Raw genomic sequence first — 20,244 nt, 5'->3', positions numbered from 1 at the left:
AAATCTTCATTTCTTCAATGAACTAACTTCAATAAGGTAAATAAAGGTACTTCACAGTTAAAATGTGAACTCATAAGTTTAATTTTTGGGATGATTAGTTTTGTATGTCAACCTAGTTGGGCTATAGTACCTAGTTGTTTAGTCAAATATTTTACACATTGCTAGGAGATATTTTGTAGATGCTATTAACATTTAAATCAGAAGAACATGAAATAAAGACGATAGTTCTCCATAAAATATATTTCATCCAATTTGTTGGAGGTCTTACAAGAAAAAAGCTGAATTCTCCCAAAGTGGAATAAGATTCCACTTGTAGAATGCCTTTGGACTCAAAGCTACAACAGGACTCCTACCAGAAACTGTAGTCTGCCAGTCTGTTCTGCAGACTTCAGACTTGGTAGGACCCATAATTGTGTGCGCTAATTCCTTAAAGTAGATATCTTTAAATATGGATACAGAGCAGACCTATACATAGATACCTACATTCTGTTGGTTCTGTTTGTCTGCAGCATGCTAACTAACACAATTTATTAACAACACTTCTCTTCTAACAGAATAATGCTTTCATACAAATTGTAACCAAGAGTGTAGGATTTAGGCAATAGGAACATGAGTAGGGAATATGAAGTCCTTGAGCTAATTTTTCAGAGGATTTTCCAGGAAAACTTATCTTGAAATATTGTAGCAGGAGACTAGACCACCACTAACAAGAAACTAGTATGAGTCAGATTTTTGAACATACAATGCATGAAGACACATCCTGCTGGAGCAGAAAGGGCCCTTCAGCTTCCTCTTTGTACATCCAGGACACTCCTCTAAACCTTGCTATCAAAGCACTGGCAAACAGCTTTTCAGGGAGGCAGTTTCTTTAGAGAACTATGCCTTTTCACTGTATCCTTTTCTTGAGACAAGTAAATTTCCTTGAGTAACTCTTGCTTTAGGCTTATTTGGTGATTCCCCAATCAAACAGACCCCTTGTGTACACTAACAAAATGAACCTCTGGATGCAGAAGGATATTTTGAACAGGAAATTTTCCCAGGCTTGATCATTCAGAGAAATCACCTATGACCTTAAAACACAAAACAAAAGCAGAAAACTTGTATAGTTCTAGTGAAGTATACAAAGCCACAATGTTACCAGAAAAATTAAAATCAGACGTAGATTTGAGGCATTTAGCGGTGAAGATGCTGTTTGGGATGCCAACATGCTGTATCAGAGTGTGTCAGTTCAAGTCCCAGCTCTGCTTGTTTCTCGCTTCCTGTTAATGCACACCCTTGGAGACAGCAGGTAATGGCTTAAGTATTTGGGTCCCTGCCAGCACATGAGAGACCCAGATTGAGTTTCAGGCTCTCAGCTTTGGCCTGACCAGCCCTGGCTGTTGTGGGCAGTGACCCAACAGAGAGAAGTTCTCTCTCTCTCACTCTGTCTCACTGTTTTTCAAATATATCTTAAAAATTAAAAAAGTAGGATTATTTAAGTAGCAATTTTATACAGTAGTCATACTAAAAAATATTATTTTGTATTATATTTGAAGTCTGGATTGATGCTATTTTATAAAAGAATGTATTTTCCTAATTCCTTCTGCTAACAATTATGCTAACAACTAGCACAGGTACATGATATTTTCCAATTGAAGTAGAATCAGTAATCCTTTTATTCCAAAATCATATAAATTTTCACATAAGAATATATGGATATAGATGAACTTCTAATAACTTTATTAACATCCTAAATCAGAATTCTTAATTAAGTGCATATTCCTTTAAATATGTTTTGAAATGAAGTAAGAGAATAAGTAAATATTGCAAAAATAATTACTTTGTTTTATTTATCTTATTATAGAGAATCTTCAGCTAAAATGTAATCATGCCTCTTTATTCCTCTATAAATCAGGCAATGACTAAGAATATCCTACATGAGCCTGTAAAAATTTGAAGAGATAAGAAAAACTATTTTTTTTTAATTTATTTGAGAACTAGAGTTACAAAAACAAGGAGTGACAGATAAAGGTCTTCCACTATTGGTTCCCTCCCCAGATGGCTGCAATGGCCGGAGCAGAGCTGATCTGAAGTCAGGAGCCAGGAGCTTCTTCCGGGTCTCCCACATGGGTGCAGAGGCCCAAGGACTTGGGCCATCTTTAACTGCTTTCCCAGGCCATAGCAGAGAGCTGGATTGGAAGAAGAGCAGCTAGGACTTGAACTTGTGTCCATATGGGATTCCAGTCCTTTAAGCAGAGGCTTAGCCTACTATACCACAGTGCAGGCCTGAAAAACTATTTTCATTCAAATATGTTAAAAACTGCATGTGGTATAAATAACCAGCATTAATATAGCATCCTGACATTTATCTTTATTCATAAAGGCCTGTCATAAACTATTTGTTTTAAACTAACTACAATACTCTCTAACCAATGTCAAAACTATCAGGTATCAGTTAGTTTCAACTGATCCTATTAGAAATGTCACCAAGAAATCATTAATAGTTAACACTTACGTGCTTATGTGAAGGTCCCAAATCTCCACTCTGCTCTCATTTGCAGCGGCAAATATATAAGATGATTTTGGTGACCAGGCAACGTCATAAACAACATAAGTGGTTGGATAAAAACTCAAAAATGGCTCGAGATTCTCCTGTTGCCATATCATTACACCCCAGTCTGCTGAACAGCTTAAGAATACATCATGACAAAATGGATTCCATGTTACTTTATACACTGGACCCTGGAAATAGACAAATAAAGCAAAATACCTACGTAAATATTTAACATCTTATATTTTAAGCTTGACCAACAAATTAAAAATACTAAACTTTTTTTCTAGAATATTTACACACCATCCATTTTCGTGGGTATTACTTAACTGAGAGTAAGATTATAAATTGAATCTTCCTTAAATTATCTCATATAGAAACATAAACATACAATTATTACAAAAATCACTAAATATCCATATATATTTCACCTACTTTAAAAAGATAACAAAGAACATTAAGAAAAAAAGAGCTGGCGCCATGGCTCCATAGGCTAATCCTCCGCCTTGCGGCGTCGGCACACCAGGTTCTAGTCCCAGTCGGGGCGCCGGATTCTGTCCCAGTTGCCCCTCTTCTAGGCCAGCTCTCTGCTATTGCCCGGGTGTGCAGTGGAGGATGGCCCAAGTGCTTGGGCCCTGCACCCCATGGGAGACCAGGAGAAGCACCTGGCACCTGGCTCCTGGCTTTGGATCAGCGCGGTGCGCCGGACGCAGCGCGCTGGCCGCGGCGGCCATTGGAGGGTGAACCAACAGCAAAGGAAGACCTTTCTCTCTGTCTCTCTCTCTCACTGTCCACTCTGCCTGTCAAAAAAAAAAAAAAAAAAAAAAAGGAAAAAAAAGAAAATAGAAAATAAAGCAGGAATGTTATAATCATAAAAATAAAGACTAAATGTGACAAAAAGGCCATTTTCTTTGGGATTAGATATTTTTATAAACAAAATATTTTTTTTCTTTTTTTAACTTTGATTTAATAAATATAAATTTCCAAAGTACAACTTTTGGATTATAGCGGCTTTTTCCCCCCATAACCTCCCTCCCACCCGCAACCATCCCATCTCCCACTCCCTCTCCCATCCCATTCACATCAAGATTCATTTTCAATTATCTTTATATACAGAAGATCAATTTAGTATATACTAAGTAAAGATTTCAATAGTTTGCAACCACACAGAAACAAAGTGTAAAGTACTGTTTGAGTACTAGTTATACAGCTAATTCACATAGCACAACACATTAAGGACAGAGATCCTACATGAGGAGTAAGTGCACAGTGACTCCTGCTGTTGATTTAACAGTTGACACTCTTGATTTATGACATCAATAATCACCCGAGGCTCTTGTCCTGAGCTGCCAAGGCTATGGAAGCCTCTTGAGTTCGCCAACTCTGATCTTATTTAGACAAGGCCATAGTCAAAGTGGAAGTTCACTCCTCCCTTCAGAGAAAGGTATCTCCTTCGCAAAGTATTTTTACAAATAAATAAAGGTTGTGATTTCCATAATTTTCAAGAAAAAACATCAAGGGTATCAAGAAGCCAAATAAAAAGCCCTAATTTACAAGAAAGCACTTACTTCAAACTAATGTTTTTTTAAAATTTAACAATTGATAAGCTTATTTTACTATTTTTAAAAATTTATTTGGAACAGAGAGGGAAAGAGGGCTTTCTTCCATCCATTTATTCATCCCCCAAAACTGACATCAGCTGGGGCTAGGCCAACCTGAAGCAGGAGTTGGGAACTCAGTCTGGGTCTTCCTTGTGGGTGGCAGGGACCCACGTACTTTAGTAATCGTCTGCTGCTTCCTAAGGTGTGCATTACCAGGATGCCAAACCAGAAGCAGAGCTGGGACTTAAACTTGAGCTCCAAGAGATGTGAGCATTCCAAGCAGATTCTTAACCTCTGGCCCAAATAGTATTTTTAACTTTGCAACTGTAAATGTAGTCACGTTAACTATACAATGTAAAATGATATTATTTTTTCAAAAATACTATAAGACAAATTTGTCATACCTACTATAACAAAACTAACCTTATGCCCTCTGTAGGTATCTAGGTATTGCTCATTATATGAACAAGAACATTTGTGAATATGACCTTCTTCAGTGCCAGCCAAATAGATATTTGTGTCCTGCAACACAAAAAATCAAAATGCACTAATTTCTGATATATTACTAAGTGTACTAAACAGAATATTAGGCAATTCAGGAACCATTAAAATCAATTCAAGAGCCAAAACAATAAGCCTTCAATATAGTTATCTGTTGTCCTTTTGCTTCTGTTACAGTCTTCCAATAATGAAACTACATGAAAGACTACTGCAGGAAAAAGCTATAGATTTGTCTTTTGCTTTAATAGAGGCTAACACTTAATATCCTGTCTCAAAACTACATAAAACCTATGAAAGGCATGAAATCTTCTCTTCATATTAATAAAATTTTTTAAAATATTATTATAAATGGTTTAGAGCATAAAAAACTACATGAAAAACTTTGACTTAAAAGAAGAAACTATTTTTAAAAGATTTATTTATTTACTTTGAAAGCAAGAGTTACAGAGAGAGGGGGAGAGACAGAGAACTTCCATCTGCTGGTTCACTTCCTGGATGGCAGCAATGGCAAGCATGGACTAGGCAGAAGCCGCAGCTTCATCAGGGTCTCCCACGTGGGTGCAGGGGCCCAAACACTTGGACCATGATCCACTGCTGTTCCCAGGCCATTAGCAGGGAGCTGGATCAGAAGTGAAGCAACCAGGATATGAACTGGTGCCCACAGGGGATGCTGGTGTCACTGGCAGCAGCTTAGCCCACTATACCACAATGCTTTTCCCAAGAAATTTTTTTAAGATTTAAAAATTTATTTTAAAGGCAAAATGACATGGAGAGTATGGGAGGCAGGGGAGCAAGTGAGCTAGCTATCTTCCTTCTACTGCCATTCTATTTACATTAGTTATATCTATGTATTTTTTTAAAACTTACAAGGCAAAACTTGCATGCTAACATTTTCTTAATACACTCCAAGCTTGGGAAACTGTTATATGCAGTAGTAAGTAATGGGTTGAGATAATTTACCTTGGGATGAAAAGCAAAACACATTCCTGGAGCCTGGCGAGATATCAAGGCTTCTCCTTTCTTTTCCTTTTCTATTCCTCTTTTGTTGCTGCCAGAAGTAGTTCGCCTCAATCTCATCAAATCTTTATTTAAAGAAAAAACATGTGTAATTTGGTACTTACCACATGAAAAAGCACTGAAAATATCATGTCTGCTCCTTCTGCAAAAAATATTATGATTTCTGGAATCTTTGGCAAATACCAAATACCAGAAGACCTAGATATTTGAAAAACAATGACCAAACCCAGATTTCTTTTTATTGGTCAAACAAAAATATGTATCCTTTCACACATGGTTCACTAGAAAATTTAAATTCAATGTATAACAAGAGAAATATAATTTGATTAGTTCTTTTACCATGGCAGTCCAGTCCTTTCCGAATAACCCATTTGGAGATTCTTCCGTCTGCTGATATAGACACTAGTATTTCTCTTTTGTCATCACCTGTTGTTCCTCGGTCTTGTTCTATCCACTGTAGTTGCCATACAGGTCCCAAATGTTTCTGAGGTGATTCACTGAAACAGGGGAAAATACTAAGTATAGAATCATCAAGTACTAGTTATAGAATTTTTAAAGTATAAGTGTATAAGTGTATAAGAGTATAAGTGATAAAGACAGCTACCTAAAGGATAATGAGTTCTATGAGTTTGGTGATGAGTCCATTGTTCAAAACTCTATGTCTACTTCAAATACTTTGAAAGAAAGATACCTACTGGTCATTGCTATTTTCCCTATGTTACAAAAGGAAAATTTTACTGGTCTATAATGATTTTTAGCTATCATAAGAGTAACACAAGAGTAAATATTTTATTTCTCTTCTGAATTTACTTTTCTTACTATCATTCATTCACTCATACTTTTTGAAAGATGTACTTCTTTGAAAGGCAGAGTAACAGAGAGAGAGGGTGAGGGAGAGAGAGAGGGTGAGGGGGAGAGAGAGAGAGAGAAAGAGAGAAAGAGATCTTCCATTTGCTGGTTCACTCCCCAAATGACCTCAACAGCCAGGGTTGGGCCAGCCTGAATCCAGGAGCCAGGAGCTTCCTTCAGGCCTCCCACATAGGTGCAGGGGCCCAAGCACTTGAGGCATCTTCCATTGCTTTCCCACATGCACTAGCAGGGAGCTGGATTGAAACTGACGCAGCCAGGACTCAAACCAGTACTCATATGGGGTGCCAGCACTGCAGGCATTACTTGCAATGCCACAGCACTGGCCCCCATTCACTCATTCTTAATTTAAAGAAAGTGTAAATTGTGTGTAAGTACTAACTTTCACTTCATTTTCGACATGCTTAATATAAGTATCTTCTTTTTTGAAAAGTATGAAATCCTGTCTTTTTCAACAAAATGAATGAAACAGTAGAGCACTATGCTTAGTGAAATAAGCCAGACCAAAAAAAAAGGCAAATATCATGTTCTCTCTGATTTATTGTAAATAATATAGAGTACAAAAAAGGTAATGTATATGAATGAAATTGGCATCTTAAAATTTGATTATTGTTTATAGCCTCATCTATACTCCTGTAGAAAAATGGCCTTACTACTTTCTACTTGTTGAATTTTTTTATTTAGTGGAGGATTAATCCTGTTATTATAAAGTAAATTGAAAGTATGTTATCAAAAGGAAGGAGTAGGGAAGAGTGATGTGGGAAGTATTATTATGTGCTTAAATTGTATATATGAAATACATAAAATGTGTTCTCTTCGTATTAATTTAAAAAATACACTCCCTAGATTACTGACTCTTTAATGGTTTTAATGGTTTCTCTGTTCCTAGTACTGTTTCTCTTGATTTTTTCATGCAGACACTCAAATATAATATTTATGAACACTTAAAAATCATAGATATCTTTGATTATGTGGTAAAAATTCTGAACTTTTGTCCAGAAACAAGCAAAAGGAATTGAGATTTCAAAATTATGTAGACAATTTCAAAGTTTAAGAACCCCTGATTTAATAACTATTTTCAGTTGTAACTAAGTTTAAACACTGATACAAATATATTACCTTATTTTCACTTCATGAGTATTTGATCTACTTCAAAATCTTAACCAATCTGAATATCTTTCACCTTTCACTTTTTGGTTTTCTCAATGTAACTCATTTACATTGTATTCCTGTAACATACTCAATAATGTGCAACATACTTAGACTACAAAAGTAAGGAAGATTCAATCATTACTCTTAAGGAGCTTATATCACCTCAAGAAGATTAATCGTGTGTGTGTGTGTGTGTGTGTGTGTGTAGAAACAAATTATAAATATATGAATAATTTACATATAGTGTGATTTGTGCTATGGTAATGTACAGAATGCACAAAAGAAAGGAATTTGTCCTGGAATAGGTGATACCAAAACATAAACTGTCAAGATGAAGGAAGACTGCTGGGGAGTTGGGCAGAGAAAATGATGAAGATATTAGGATACAGTATTTTAGCTGGAATGACATATGAATAATTAGTAAACATTTTACAAATAATGGTGTTCTTCTCTATAAAATAACAAGTATCACTAGGAACCAAATATTAGAATAAAGTTTCCAGTAAAAACATATGTTACATGTTTATCTGATTGTTGGATTCTCACCTACTATCCAGAACTGCAGTGCTACTGTTGCTCTGCACATTATAAATTAAAATTGTACCATTGTGAAGGCCAACTGCTAAAAGATTTGGTGCTCCAATTGAAAAATCCACAGCTGTAACTCCACATGGACTCTGATAAACACGTTCTGGCCACTGAATAAAAAAATTATATTTTAAACTTGTTTTTGTAGAATACAGTAGGGTAAGGTACAATGGTAATGGAGACTAGTCTGGTGGCAGTGAGAACTTGAGAATTAGTATACATGCAGTTACTCCTGTCCTTCTGTCTTCCAGTATAGACAAAAACCAAACCTCAATTATTCATTTCTTTTACTTTGATGAAACCATGAATCCTCAGCACACAATAACTTTAAGAAATACATCATGGACTTCTAAAATAATTATAATATTTTGGTAATATTTCAACATGATTAATATGAATATGATTATCAAATATCTACCTTCTTTTGGAAATAAGTAATGAGATACAAACCAACCATTTAGCATATATTCCTATTGTTCACTATTTGTTTTAGATGCCTTGGGCTATTTAATCATTTCTAAATAATGAATAACAAAAGTTTCAATATTCTCTAAGCTACACTGTTCTATAACTTCATGAAGTCTAAACCAAATCTTTTCTTGTTTCTAACCACCTACAAGGTAAAGAAGATAGGCTACTAATTATAAATCCTATATCAATCCTTCTACATTTAAAATTTCTTTGTGCTATATAAAATCAGGTTCCTAACAGACTGGGGCTATTTTTAAAAACTTCAATCATTTTTATTAGCTATTTCTGGCCTTTCTCTATGTATTACACTTCACATTGCAATTTTGAATTAAAACTAAATGTAAAACTTTACAGTAACAGACTGACTAGCTCAATTTAGCAAAAAACAAAAAATATTGTTATGATTCTTAGTCATTCTCTTTAAAAATTTATGGCAGTAAGAAGGTCATATTAATCTATTTTACATCTAGTGAGGAGAGCAGAGGTCAGCTGACAAGGATAAAGCGCTATTCAGCTATTTAAAAACAGTTAAGCATGAAAATAAATAATTTTCAAAGAATTTTCACTTCACAGATTCATTTTTCTTTAAAATTATCAGAGAATCAATAATGGTTCAACTCCGTTTTATCACATCTGACAACAATAGTAGGTGTTCAATAAATATTTATTGAATGAATTCCCTTTACCTTATGTCAACAAGAACAAATTGTGATTGCTATGGATTTTAACCAACAAAAAAAAGAAGAAAAGTCTTGATTGATCAAATTTTCTTGACTTTGTTTAATTATTACATAAAATTGCATACTTCCTAAGAATTTTGTCAACATTTCATCAAGTAAAAATCATTCTTATTCTGGTTTGGGTTACCATAGGATTCTTTATTGACCAGCAGCAAGCCAATCCTCTTTTTTGTTCTTTAAATCCAAAGTGCCCATAACCAATAGCCAAAAGATCCTAAAAAAAAAAAGCACATTTAAAATAAGAGAACATGGTACAAAAATACTGCACATGTATAAAGACACTTATTAGTGGGTTGTGATAAAACTAGTGGCAGTACATTTTAGCTGAAAGGGAAAACTACCAGTGTACTATTTTGTTTGTTTGTTTTATTTTTCTAAAAGCTTTTTAAAAAATTCATTAATTAATTAAATTTATAGGAATACAGATCTCATATGTACAACTTTAAGAATATAGTTATTCTTCCCACCATAGCTACCCTCCCACCCACACTCCCATTCCCCCCCCCTTCCTCTTCCCGGTCCCATTCTCCATTAAGATTAATTTTCAATTAACTTTGTACATAGAAGACCAACTCTATACTAAGAAAAGATTTCAACAATTTGCACACACATACACACACACAAAAAGAACTGTTTGAGAACAAGTATAAAATTTAACTCTCATAATACAACTCATTGAGAACAGAGGTCCTGCATGGGAAGTTAGTACACAGTGACTCTTGTTAATTTAACAACTAACACTCTTATGTATGATGTCAGTGACCACCCAAGGCTCTTGATATGAACTGCCTAGGCTATGGAAGCCTTTTGAATGCAAAAACTCTGGCAGTATTTAGACAAGGCCATAAGCAACGTACAAGGTCTCTCCTCCCCTTAGAGAAAAGTACATCCTTCGATGGCCACTTCTTTCCATTTGGATCTCACTCACAGAGATCCTTCATGTAGAATGAATGACCAATTCTTTTTGCAGCAATGTCTTGGCTTTCCATGCCTGAAATGCGCTCATGGTCTTTTCAGTCAGATCAGAAAGCCTTAAGGGCTGATTCTGAGGTCAGAGTGTTACTTAAAGCAATTGTAATTCTATGAGTCTGCTGTGTGGACTGCTTCCCCTGTTGGAACATTCTCTCCTTTTAATTCTATCTACTATAATTACCCCACACTTGATCCTATTTATATGGTCATTTTAACACTTAATATTATCTATATGTTCACTTTAACACTTAATATGATCACTTTAATACTTAAGATGACATTTTTATCACTCAGCTGGGGTTTGAGGTCCCATGACAAGTTTTTTAAATGTACCCTTAGGGGGCCGGTGCTGTGGCACAGTGGGTTAAAGCCCTGGCCTGAAGCTCCGGCATCCTGTATGGGTGCCGGTTCTAGTCCCAGCTGCTCCTCTTTTGATCCAGCTCTCTGTTATGGCCTGGGATAGCAGTAGAAGATGGCCCAAGTCCTTGGGTCCCTGCACCCATTTGGGAGATCCAGAAGAAGCTCCTGGCTCCTGGCTTCGGATCAGCGCAGCTCCGGCCATTGTGGCCATCTGGGGAGTGAACCAGTGGATGGAAGACCTCTCTCTCTCTCTGTCTCTACCCCTCTGTAACTCTGTCTTTCAAATAAAAAAAAAAATTTTAAAAAAAGTACCCTTGGAAGTTAGTCCTTAGGAATGTATGCACAACTATACAGCTTTACAGTTACAAACTTCCTCCTCCCTCTCTTATTCCCACACTTATTTCTGTTTTTAAATGTTCATTTGCCTTTCTCTCTCTTTTTTATAGAAACTTTTATTTAATAAATATAAATTTCATAAGTACAATTTTCAGTTTATAGCTATTCTTCCCCCCCATACCCACCCTTCCACCCCCAAACCATCCCACCTCCTATTCCCTCCCCCAGTCCGATCTTCACTAAGATTCATTTTTAATTATCTTTATATACAGAAGATCAACTCTATACTAAGTAAAGATTTTAACAGTGTACACCCACACAGACACACAAAGTATAAAGAACTGTTTGAAAACTAATTTTGCCATTAAGTCTCATAGTACAACACATTAAGGACAGAGGTCCTACATGGGGAGCAAGTGCACAGTGACTTCTTTTGTTGCTTTAACAATTAACACTATTATTTATGACATCAGTGATCACCTGAGGCTCTTGTCATGAGCTGCCAACGCTATGGAAGTCTGTTGAGTCCAAAAACTCTGACCTTATTTAGACAGTGCCATAATCAAAGTGGAAGTTCTCTCCTCCTTTCAGACAAAGGTAGCTCCTTCTTTGATGGCCCCTTCTTTCCACCGGGATCTCACACACAGAGATCTTTCATTTATGTCATTTTTGCCAGAGTGTCTTGGCTTGCCATGCCTGAAATGCTCTCATGGGCTTTTTAGCCAGATCTGAATGCCTTAAGGACTGATTCTGAGGCCAGAGTGCTGTTTAGGGCATCTGTCATTCTATGAGTCTGCTGTATGTCCTGCTTCCCATGTTGGATCATTCTCTCCTTTTTAATTCTATCAATTATTATAAACACCTGAGAATAATCTATGTTAATAAAGAGTTCAATCAATGGTATGAAGTAGAAAATACTAAAAAGAATAAAATAGTAAGCTATCCCTCGACAGTCAGGACAAGGGCTGATAAAGTCATTGCTTCTCATAGTGTCAGTTTCACTTCTACAGGTTTCCTTTTAGGTGTTCAGTTAGTTGTCACAGATCAAGAAGAACATATGATATTTGTCCCTTTAGGACTGGCTTATATCACTCAGCATGATGTTTTCCAGATTCCTCCATTTTGTTGCAAATGACCAGATGTCTTTTTTTTTTTACCACTGTGTAGTATTCCATAGAGTACATATCCCATAATTTCTTTACCCAGTCTTCTGTTGATGGGCATTTAGGTTGATTCCATGTCTTAGCTATTGTGAATTGAGCTGCAATAAACATTGAGGTGCAGATAGCTCTTTTATTTGCCTATTAAATTCCCCCTGGGTAAATTCAAAGGAGTGTGATGGCTGGGTCATATGGTAGGGCTATATTCAGATTTCTGAGGTATCTCCAAACTGTCTTCCATAGACCCACACTTATTTCTTACTGAGATCCATCCTCAATTATCTTAATACACATATGATTAACTCTGTTAAGTAAAAAGTCCAAGAAATAGTATCAAGAAAAAAAATTGAAAAAAAAAAAACTGTTCCTTGACAGTCAAATCATGGGCAGCTCAAATCATAACTTCTTGAAGTATCAATTTCACTTGTGCAGATTTTGTTGTAGGTGCTTTCATTCATGCAGATCAGGGAGAACATATGGTATTTGTCCCTTTGGGACTGGCTTATTTCACTAAGTATGATGTTTTCCAGATTCATTCATTTTGTTGCAAATGACCAAATTTCATTTTTTTACTGCTGTGTAGTATTCCATAATGTACATATCCCATAATTTATTCATCTAGTCTTCCATTGGTGGGCATTTAGGTTGGTTCCATGTCTTAGCTATTGTGAATTGAGCTGCAATAAACATGGGGGTGCAGATAACTATTCTATTTACTGATTTCATTTCCCTTGGGTAAATTCCCAGGAGTTGGATGGTTGGGTCATAAAGTAGGGTTGTGGGTGAGGGGGAATTTATGGGGGAGAAATCCACTGTAATCCAAAAGCTGTACTTTTGAAATTTATATTAATAAAATAAAAGTTAATAAAAGAGAAAAATGTCTGTGTAAGTTCTTTGCCCATCTCTTAACTGCACTGTTTGTTTTGTTGTTGCGGAGTTTTTTGATCTCTTTGTAGATTCTGTATATTAATCCCTTATCAGTTGTATAGTTTGCAAATAATTTCTCCCATTTTGTTGGTTACCTCTTTTTTACACAACAGGAACTTCTCAATTTGATGTAATCCATTTGTTAATTTTGGCTTTGACTGCGTATACCTTTGGGGTCTTTTCCAACTCTTTTCCTGTACCAGTGTCTTGTAGGGTTTCCCCAATGTTATCTAATAATTTGACAATATCATGTCATACATTTAGGCCTTTAATCCATTTTGAGAGTATTTTTGTGGAGGGTGTAAGGTAGGGCTCTTGCTTCATACTTCTACATGTGGAAATCGAGTTTTACCAGCACCATTTGTTGATCAGACTGTTCTTGTGCCAGGGATTGGTTTTAGCTCCATGGTCAAATATAAGTTGGGTGTAGATGCTTGGATTGATTTTATGTGATTCTATTCTATTCCATTGGTCTATCCATCAGTTTTTGTACCAGTATCAGGCTGTTTTGATTATAATTGCCTCACAGTATGTCTTGAAATCTTCTATTGTGAGTGATGCCTCTAGCTTTGTTTTTGTTGTATAAAATTGCTTCAACTACCCAAGGTCTCCCACGTTTCCAAATGAACTTCAGAATCACTTTTTCTATAGCTGAGAATGTCTGGTATTTTGATTGGTATCACATTGAATCAGTAAACTGCTTTCAGAAGAACGGACATTTTTGATGATATTGATCCTTTCAATCCATGAACATGGACAATGTTTCCATTTTTTAAATTTCTTTTTTTAAGATTTATTTATTTGTTTGAAAGTCAGAGTTACACAGAAAGAGAAGGAGAGGCAGAGAGAGAGAGAGAGGTCTTCCATCTGCTGGTTCATTCCTCAATTGGCCGCAATGGCCAGAGCTGCACTGATCCAAAGCCAGGAGCCAGGGGGTTCTTCTGGGTCTCCCATGTGGGTGCAGGGGTCGAAGACTTGGCCCATCTTCTACTGCTTTCTCCAGCCATAGCAGAGAGGTGGATTTGAAGTGGAGCAGCCAGGACTTGAACTGGTGCCCATATGGGATGTTGGCACTGCAGGTAGTGGCTTTACCTGCTACACCACAGTGATGGCCCCTCTATTTCTTTGTTTAATGTTTTGTAATTCTCATCATAGAGATCTTTGATATCCTTGGGTAAATTTATTCCAAGGTATTTGATTTTTTTGCAGCTATTGTGAATAGGATTGATTTTAGAAGTTCAGTCTCAGCCTTGGCATGGTCTGTGTCTACAAGGTTGTTGGTTTTTGTGCATTGATTTTATATCCTGCTACTTTAACAAACTCTTCTATGAGTTCCAATTATCTCTGGGTGGAGTCCTTTGGATCCCCGATATACAGAATCATGTCATCTGTATACAGGGATAGTTTCATTTCTTCCTTTCCAATTTGTATCCCTTTAATTTCTTTTTCTTGCCTAATGCTCTGGCTAAAACTTCCAGTACTATATTGAGTAGCAATGGTGAGAATGGGCATCCTTGTCTGTTACCTGATCTCAGTGGGAATGTTTCCAACTTTTCCCCATTCAATAGGACACTGGTCATGGGTTTGTTACAAATTGTCTGTGTTGAAGAATGTTCCTTCTATACCCAATTTACTTAGAGTTCTCATCATGAAATGGTGTTGTATTTTATCAAATGCTTTCTCTGCTTGAGATAATCATATGGTTTTTATTCTGCAGTTTGTTAATGTGGTGTATCACATCAATTGATTTGTGAATGTTGAACCATCACTGCATGCCAGGGATAAATCCCACTTGGTCTGGGTGGATAATCTTTCTGATGTGTTGTTGGATTCAATTTGCTGAATTTTGCTGATGATTTTTGTGCCTATGTTCATTAGGAAAATTGGTCTGTAATTCTCTTTCTCTGATGCATCTTTTTCAGGTTTAGGAATTAAGGTTATGCTGGCTTCATAGAAAGAATTTGGGAGGATTCCCTCCCTTTCAATTGTTTTGAATAACCTTAGACAAAATGTAATTATTCCTTAAATGTGTGGTAGAATTCAGCAGTGAAGCCATCTGGTGCTGGGCTTTTCTTTGTTGGGAGGACCTATATTACTGATTCAGTTTCTATCTTGGTTATGTGTCTGTTTAGGTTTCCTGTGTCTTCATGGCTCAATTTAGGTAGGTTGTATGTGTCAGGAATCTATCCATTATTCTACGTTTCCCAGTTTGTTGGCATCCAGCTGTTTGTAATTTCTGATGATTCTTTTTATTTCTGTGGTGTCTGTTACATTTACTTTTTCAAATCTAATTATATTGATTTGTGTCTTCTCTTTTTTTATTGGTTAGTTGGGCCAATGGTTTGTCAATTTCTTTTTTTTTTTTTTTTCAAAAAAACAGCTCTTCGTTTTGCTGATCTTTTGTATTGTTATTTTGGATTCAGTTTTGCTGATTTCTTCTCTAATTTTGAATATTTCTTTCCTCCTAGTTTGGGTTTGGTCTGCTGTTGTTTCTCTAGATCCTTGAGATGAATTGATAGCTCATTATTTGATACCTATCCAATTTCTTGATGTAGGCACCAATTACTAAAACTTTCCTCTTAACACTGCTTTTATGTATCCCATAGGTTTTGATATGCTGTACGGTCAACTTCATTTGTTTCCAGAATTTTTTTTATTTCTCTTTTGATTTTTTTCTATGACCCACTGTTCATTCAGGAACATGTTGCTCACTCTCCATGTCTTTACATATGTTCTAGAAATTCCTGAGTTGGTGATTTCCAGCTTCATCCCATTGTGGTTAGAGAAAATGTGTGGAATGATTTTGGACTTTTTGAATTTGCTGAGACTTGCTTAATGGCCTAGCATGTAGTCAATCCTAGAGAAAGTTCTGTGCCCTGATGAAAAGAATGTATATTCCACAACTGTAGAAGGAAAAGTTCTATAGATATTGGTTAGGTCCATTTGGTCTATAGTGTCAACTGACTCTGCTGTTTCCTTGTTGATATTCTGTCTGGTTGATCTGTCCATTTTTTTTTAATTTATTTATTTATTTATTTATTTGACAGGCAGAGTGGACAGTGAGAGAGAGAGACAGAGAGAAAGGTCTTCCTTTTGCCGTTGTTCACCCTCCAATGGCCGCCGCGGCCGGCGCGCTGCGGCCGGCGCACCGCGCTGATCCGATGGCAGGAGCCAGGAGCCAGGTGCTTTTCCTGGTCTCCCATGGGGTGCAGTGCCCAAGCACCTGGGCCATCCTCCACTGCACTCCCTGGCCACAGCAGAGAGCTGGCCTGGAAGAGGAGCAACCGGGACAGAATCCGGCGCCCCGACCGGGACTAGAACCCGGTGTGCCGGCGCCGCTAGGCGGAGGATTAGCCTAGTGAGCCGTGGCGCCGGCCCTGTCCATTTTTGAAAGTGGGGTATTGAAGTCCCCCATTAATTTAATATTTCTTTTAAATAGACAGGTTCCCTATAATTAGGTGTGTATACATTTATAATAGTTACATCATCCTGTTGGATTGATCCCTTAATCATTACAAGTTCCTTTTTTTGTCTCTTTTAACAGTTTTTATGTTAAAGTCTATTTTATCTGATATTAAAATGGCTACACCAGCTCTTTTTTTGTTTCTGTTGGCATGGAATATCTTTTTCCCTCTTTCACTTTCAGTCTGCATGCATCTTTGTTGGTGAGATGTATTTCTTTTAGGCAGCAAATAGATGGGTTTTGTTTTTCAATCCATTCTGCCAGTCTGTGTCTTTTATCTGGAGAATTGAGGCCAATTACATTCATGGTAACTATTTATAAGTACCAACTTTGCACTGCCATTTTTCCAAATGTATTCCTATTTTTTTTCACTTTGAATTTCCTTTGAACTTTTACTTGGGAGATTCCCTTCCCTTATGTTCTTTCATAGTGATGGCCATGTTTCTGTGTTTTTGTGTGTATCACATCCTGAAGCATCTTCTATAGGGCTGGACTAATTCAGTTTCTGTTTGTTATGGAAGGTCTTTACTTCACCTTTCCTCATAAATGAGAGCTTTGCAAGGTATAGTATTCTGGGATGATAGTTCTTTTCTCTTAAAACTTGGAATATATCTTAACATTCTCTCCTAGCCTGTAGGGTTTCTGATGAGAAGTCTGCTGTGAGTCTAATTGGAGATCCTCTGAAAGTAACCTGGCATTTCTCTTGTGCACATTTTAGCATCTTTTCTTATTGTTTGATTACAATGTGTCTTTTTTGAAGATTTTATTTATTTATTTATTTGAGATGTAGAGTTATAGACAGTGAGAGGGAGAGACAGAGAAACATGTTCCATTCACCGGTTCACTCCCCAAATAGCTGCAATGGCCAGAGCTGTGCTGATCCAAAGCCAGGATCCAGGCGCTTCTTCCCAGTCTCCCATGCAGTTGCAGGAAACCTGGGCCATCTTCTACTGCTTTCCCAGGCCATAGCAGAGAGCTAGATTGGAAGAGAAGCAGCTGGGATTAGAACCGGTGCCCATATGGAATGCAGGCACTGCAGGCAAAGGATTAACTTACTGCACCACAGCGCTGACCCCACAATGTGTCTTGATGAAGATCTTTTCTGGCCATGTCTATTAGGAGTTTTATGTGCTTCCTGTATTTGGATGTCCCTTTCTTTCTCCAGATTAGGGAAGTTTTCTATTATTATTTCACTAATAAGCCCTCTAATCTTTTCTCTCTTTCCAAGCCTTCAGGAACTCCTAGAACCCATATGTTGGGTCATTTGATAGTATCCTGTAGATTCCTAATAGTGTTTTTTAGTTTCTAATTTCCTCTTCTTATTCTTGGTTTGACTGTATAATTTCCTGTGCTTCATCTTCTAGGACAGATATTCTTTCTTCTGCTTCACCAATTCTGTTGTTGAGGCTTTCCATTGCATTTTTTATTTGTTCTATTGCATTCTTAATTTCATTTTTATTTCTCTTTAAGATCTCAATTTCATGGGAGAAATTTGCTTTTATGTCATGTACAGAATTCAGTAGCTCATGTATTTCCTTTTGATTACTTCTGTGTAATCTTATGGTCAATGTTTTTAACTCCATTTCTGGCATTTCTTCTTTCTCATCATCTTCACAATCTAGTATTGAAGTGTCACATTCTTTTTGGAGCTTCATGTTGTCTTTCTTATTCTTCTTTCTTGAATTGGTACATTTTTTATTTGGCATTTGAGGAGATACTCAGTCTCTTCTTTGTTTTTTCCACTCTGGCAGCTTTTATCTTTGTACTATGCCTTTGTAGATATGTGGAGTGTCTGCTTTCAGTGAATATCTAGAGGCTTGTAGTGGGTATGGTCAGGGAGTTTTGTTCAGTCCTCCAGGGTGAAAGGGCATGACTAAGGTGACACATCCAGGTTTGGCATGGTAAATCTGTTTTTTTTTTTTTTTTTTTTTATCAGAAGGGAGATTTATTCTGCTGAGCTGAGCTCCTCTCCTTAAAGGAGACTAGTGCCTGAGCACTAGCCCCAGTGGGTGTAATATTCATCTGCTCTGTCCCAAGCACCACACAAAAGATCTGTGCAGTGGTTCACTCCCCAAATGGCTCTAACAGCCAGATCTGGACCAGGCTGAAGCCAGGAATCAGGAATTCCATATAGGTCTCCCACACGTGTAAAGCGATTTAAGTATGTAGGTCATCTTCAGCCACTTTCCTTGGTGAATTAACAGGAAGTTGAATCAGAATCCAAGTAGCTGGTAATAGAGCCTGCACTCGGATATAAGATGCCAGTGCCACAAGTGGTGGCCTAACTTGCTGTGCCACAACACCAAATTCCCCAACAATGTCCCGTACCAGGTAACCTGGAAGCCCTGAGCATGTTGAGTCTCCCACAGTGACTTCCCAAAGTCCCAGCCATACTGTGAGTCCCCCCAGATAGCTTCATTTTTTTTTTTACAGTTCTGGAACACAAGCCTCCCACATTCATGAACATTCAGCTCGCTGTTAGTTCTCTCCACCAGAGTCAAGAGTTTCCACTTCGCTGATTTCTGGGCATGGACACAAGCTGGTACATCTGTTACATATGTCCAAGATGATGCCCGCTCTACTGGCTAGTTACAGGACACCATTAAAGGTGATCAAGGAGAAAGAAAGGTGTCTCTCCTTTTTTTCTTCTCTAGTTTGGTAGGTACACTGTCCCCCATGGGGCTCCATGCTGGGTTCCCTCTAGGCTCCTCCTGTAGCTTTATTGCCAGTGGCTTGGGCTGCTGCCTTCTGGTCTCACCTCCCTCTCCCTCCCTGCTGCAGAAGCTCTTGGATACTGGAGTCCTGAGGCATGGGCATCCACGTCCTCCACGTAGGTCCACTGTGTCCCTCTAATTTGCATAGAGTCTCCTCTGCCGTTTTCTCCCTAACTCTTCCCTAAGACTGCACTCTCTCCACTTTTTTTAAGCTATACTCTCCTAGACCATAGCAGTAAGCTCCCTCCCTACTCTGCCTTCTTAGAACCTCATAGTATACTATGTTTTTTAAGATTTATTTAATTATTTGAGTGGCAGAGTTATAGACAGAGAGAGGGAGAGACAGAGAGAAGTCTTTTATCTGCTGGTTCACTCCCACCATGGTCACAACAGCCGGAGCTGTCTCATATGAGTACAGGGGCCCAAGCATTTGGGCCATCTTCCACTGCTTTCCCAGGCCATTAGCAGGGAGCTGTATTGGAAGTGGAGCTGGAACCTATTTGGTATGCCAGTGCTGCAGGCGGAGGCTTAATATACTACTTCACGGTGCCAGCTCCCAGTATACTATTTTTACTCTATTCCTCCATTTTCCTAAGAAATAAAATTAGTATAATGTATCTCATTTCAGATTGATAAATAAGTATCTAAAAAGAACCAATTGCTAACAAGTTCTTTTATAGACTGAGGTAATCTTTGACAATTATATTATGATATTGCATCTATGGGCTCCTGAGGATAACCCAATCACTCCAAATGTTAAATGAAAGACACCTAAGTTAAAGGCAGGGATGCCATGGACTGAGTTTTTTACCCCCAAAATTCATGCTGAAGCCCTAACATCCAAT

At 37.4% G+C, this 20,244-nt stretch overlaps 1 protein-coding gene across 3 annotated transcripts in view; it reads right to left on the bottom strand.

Annotated features, from left to right (window-relative positions):
* DNAI4 (dynein axonemal intermediate chain 4) overlaps nucleotides 1–20,244 on the bottom strand; it is a 96,977-nt gene that overhangs the window by 22,422 nt on the left and 54,311 nt on the right. For all 3 annotated transcript variants that reach the window (XM_051857654.2, XM_008265088.4, XM_017346207.3), the window contains 6 exons: nucleotides 9,595–9,681; nucleotides 8,215–8,366; nucleotides 5,989–6,146; nucleotides 5,593–5,714; nucleotides 4,555–4,653; nucleotides 2,495–2,721 (listed from right to left, as the gene is read on the bottom strand). In XM_051857654.2, the coding sequence (XP_051713614.2) occupies nucleotides 2,495–2,721; nucleotides 4,555–4,653; nucleotides 5,593–5,714; nucleotides 5,989–6,146; nucleotides 8,215–8,366; nucleotides 9,595–9,681 (845 nt within the window). The remainder of the gene's footprint in view (nucleotides 1–2,494; nucleotides 2,722–4,554; nucleotides 4,654–5,592; nucleotides 5,715–5,988; nucleotides 6,147–8,214; nucleotides 8,367–9,594; nucleotides 9,682–20,244) is intronic.

Source organism: Oryctolagus cuniculus, chromosome 7 (assembly GCF_964237555.1).
Source record: "Oryctolagus cuniculus chromosome 7, mOryCun1.1, whole genome shotgun sequence".
NCBI classification, from domain to species: domain Eukaryota; kingdom Metazoa; phylum Chordata; class Mammalia; order Lagomorpha; family Leporidae; genus Oryctolagus; species Oryctolagus cuniculus.
This window is presented reverse-complemented; position numbering and strand designations above follow the sequence as displayed.